Source organism: Arachis hypogaea, chromosome 15, assembly GCF_003086295.3.
Source record: "Arachis hypogaea cultivar Tifrunner chromosome 15, arahy.Tifrunner.gnm2.J5K5, whole genome shotgun sequence".
Lineage (NCBI taxonomy): Eukaryota > Viridiplantae > Streptophyta > Magnoliopsida > Fabales > Fabaceae > Arachis > Arachis hypogaea.
In genome coordinates, this window is record NC_092050.1 from 143,598,865 (window position 1) to 143,601,885 (window position 3,021).

The window sequence follows — 3,021 nt, forward strand, 5'->3', positions numbered from 1 at the left end:
GTAAAAATAACTAGGCTGACATACAATCTATTATTGATTCAAATGCAAGAAAGCTTGTGGAACAAAAAGGTAATGTTCAATTTGATTATTAAAATTTTTAATGCAAATCAAATTAATTCTTTATTTTTAAAAATACCAAATAGTTATTTGAAATTTCAATTCATAAATTTTTGTTAGTCACTAATTTCAACCGTTGCTAATACAATATTAACGCAGATCGTTAAACACTAACATGACAATCAATATAATTAAATTGATGTCCTAAATTGTTTAATTTGACTCATTTAGTCCTTCTAAAGTAGTAAAATTTTAAGCCCTCAAAATTATACCACAATTTTCATCCTCATCTCTATTACGAATTAAATTAGTACTTTAAGGGAAAACAAGTATTGGAGTAGAGAAAGATAAATGGAGAAGTTTATTTGATCCCAAATTCTCATATTACAAACTTGCATAGGAAAGCAATTCCGGAAATTACACGATATATTATCAATGCGAAATTGAACACACCAAATTAAATACAATTGTGACAATCAACAGAGGACATTATTCCGAACATCTTACTATGAATTAATTGATCACATGATGGAGCAATTGTCAGGGTTTGATTCATAAACAACCCTATTGTAGTAGTAAGGTGGAGGATTATTGTACCATGGAGGGCAATTAATGTAGTATGGTTGTGGAAGAGGCTTAGAACATTTTCCATCACACTTAGGGATTTCACACTTTGAACATGCCAACTCACACTTGCATTTGCATTTGGGGCCTTCACACTTGTCACACTTTTCACACTTCCCCTTGCATTTTGAGCATGCAATAATGACACACTTGCATTGACACTTCGTCATCTCGCACTTTGAGCAGTGATCACACTTGCCAGAACAATTCAATGCATGACACAAAAGGGCGTATGCCTTCTCTAGTTCTTCCTTCTTTTTCTTTTCTTCTTCTTCTTTCTTTTTCTTCTCTTCCTCTTTCTTCTTCTTGTCTTCCTCCTCCTTTTTCTTCAAATCTTCTATTGTGAGAATCGACACGCTACGCTTGAACTTCTTGTTAAGCTGGTTCAAAAGGCAAATCGTGTTGATATTGCTGCCGGTAACCACTACTTGGTCTTTGTCATCTCCTTCTAGTGCCACCGAAGTTACACCTGTGCTAATTTTGTAATCTTATTTTATCATCATGATAATTTTATACACGTAATAATAACGTCAAAAATATATAGTTATTTTGTTGATATAAAAATATATAATCAGACATTGATTTGGTAGAAACTCAGGTTATAACTGAGAGTCACTTTAGATAAAATTTAGTCAAATTACTTAAATCATTTAACTGATCTCAACTATCAACTTTATGACTCCACCTGAATTTTTAGCCATTGATTTATATCAGTTGCTTTTTCCTTTTTAGAGAGTTTTAAAATTTTCTTGTTACGAGAATTAAAAGTTAATTAATATTATAAAATTTGTCTAATGATTGACATACATATCATCACGGCTTTCTGTATTTTTCTTTTCATATAAATTTACTTATAATAAGTCCAATGATATATATTTTTAACAAATAATATTACTTCAAACATCAATTCTTATAGAGTAATATATAATAATTAATCTGTGTTACTTTTGGGGTGTATTACAGGATCCTGTTAAAGTATCTGTTAAAATGATTATGAACCAATAATATTCATCAAAGAACTGTTGACTCTATATGATACATCTCTTCGTGATATACAAAAATATACAGGTAAATTTATACATACATATATATAGAGAGAGAAAGATTGAGAGAGAGAATTGAATTGGCATGATATATATATATAGTAACCTTTGACATCTGCAGCAATGGTCAACGCCTTGTTTCTGCATTTTTCACAATGCATTTCCACCTTTATAACAAGTTTTTGCTGCAATAGTTGGCATGTTAATTTAATTTCTTGAAGAGCTTATCGGAATAAAGCATATATATGAGGTTAATTAAGATGATGATGTACGTACCTTCATGCTTTGTTGGTGTTGTGATCCCAAAGAAACTGAAGGCGGTTTTGTCCTATGCTTTGGAGTTGAGTGATGAGCAGTGGTTATGTTATGTTTAATTGTTTATATATAGATAAGTAGATATATGATATCATGTGCTATATGCCTTCATTCTTCATTTTGACTCCAATCTCCAAACGCCCGCTAGCCATACAAGACCTGACCCGTATATTATTAACAAAAATGTTACTATTATTGTTATTAGAGAAAATTTTTTATTTGTAAAATATATATTCTCTTCTTTTATAATTAAAAAAAAATTAATTTATTTTAAATTTTTTGTGTTAACTCATATTAATTTTATCAATTATTTTTTATAAAAATATTCTTTAGTAAAAATTTTATTCTTTTTGTCATTAAATTTTGTTTACCAAAATACTCTTTAATAAATTATTTTTTATTGATTAAATTATATTTTTATCAAAATATTTTTTTTAAAAATTAATAATTAAATTATTTTTTTTAAGATATTTTTTAATAATTTTTTAATTACTAAATTGTGATTTTAACAAAATTTTCGTTAACAATTATAGTTATATTTTACTATTAATTTTCAGATATCAATATATATTATTTTAATATTGAATAAAAAAATATTGGTAAGATTATTTTTTGATATCAATATATATTAATTGTTATACATATTAACAGTAGTAATATTTTTTTATTTAATATTAAAATAATATATATTGATATCGAAAAATTAATAGTAAAATATAAAACTAATTGTTAAAAAAAATTTGATAAAACTATAATTTAATAATTAAAAATTTATTGACGGATACTTTAGAAAAAATAATTTAATTATTAAATTTTTTTCAAAATACTTTGGTAAAAATAGAATTTAATTAATAAAAAAATTATTTATTAAAGGGTATTTTGGTAAGTAAAATTTAATGACAAAAAAAATAAAATTTTCGTTAAAGGATATTTTTGTTAAAAATATTTTTTTTGTTAAAAAAATGGATAAAGTTAACATTAG

General features: G+C 25.8%; 1 protein-coding gene across 1 annotated transcript; it reads right to left on the reverse strand.

The window, feature by feature from the left end:
- Positions 1–395: 395 nt before the first annotated feature.
- LOC112751061 (uncharacterized) lies at positions 396–2,152 on the reverse strand. Its single transcript, XM_025800055.3, has 3 exons — positions 2,001–2,152; positions 1,831–1,909; positions 396–1,150 (listed from the first exon to the last, which is right to left on the reverse strand). The coding sequence occupies exons 1-3, from the start codon at positions 2,004–2,006 to the stop codon at positions 579–581; spliced, it is 657 nt and encodes a 218-aa protein (XP_025655840.1). The 5' UTR covers positions 2,007–2,152; the 3' UTR covers positions 396–578.
- Positions 2,153–3,021: the final 869 nt, after the last annotated feature.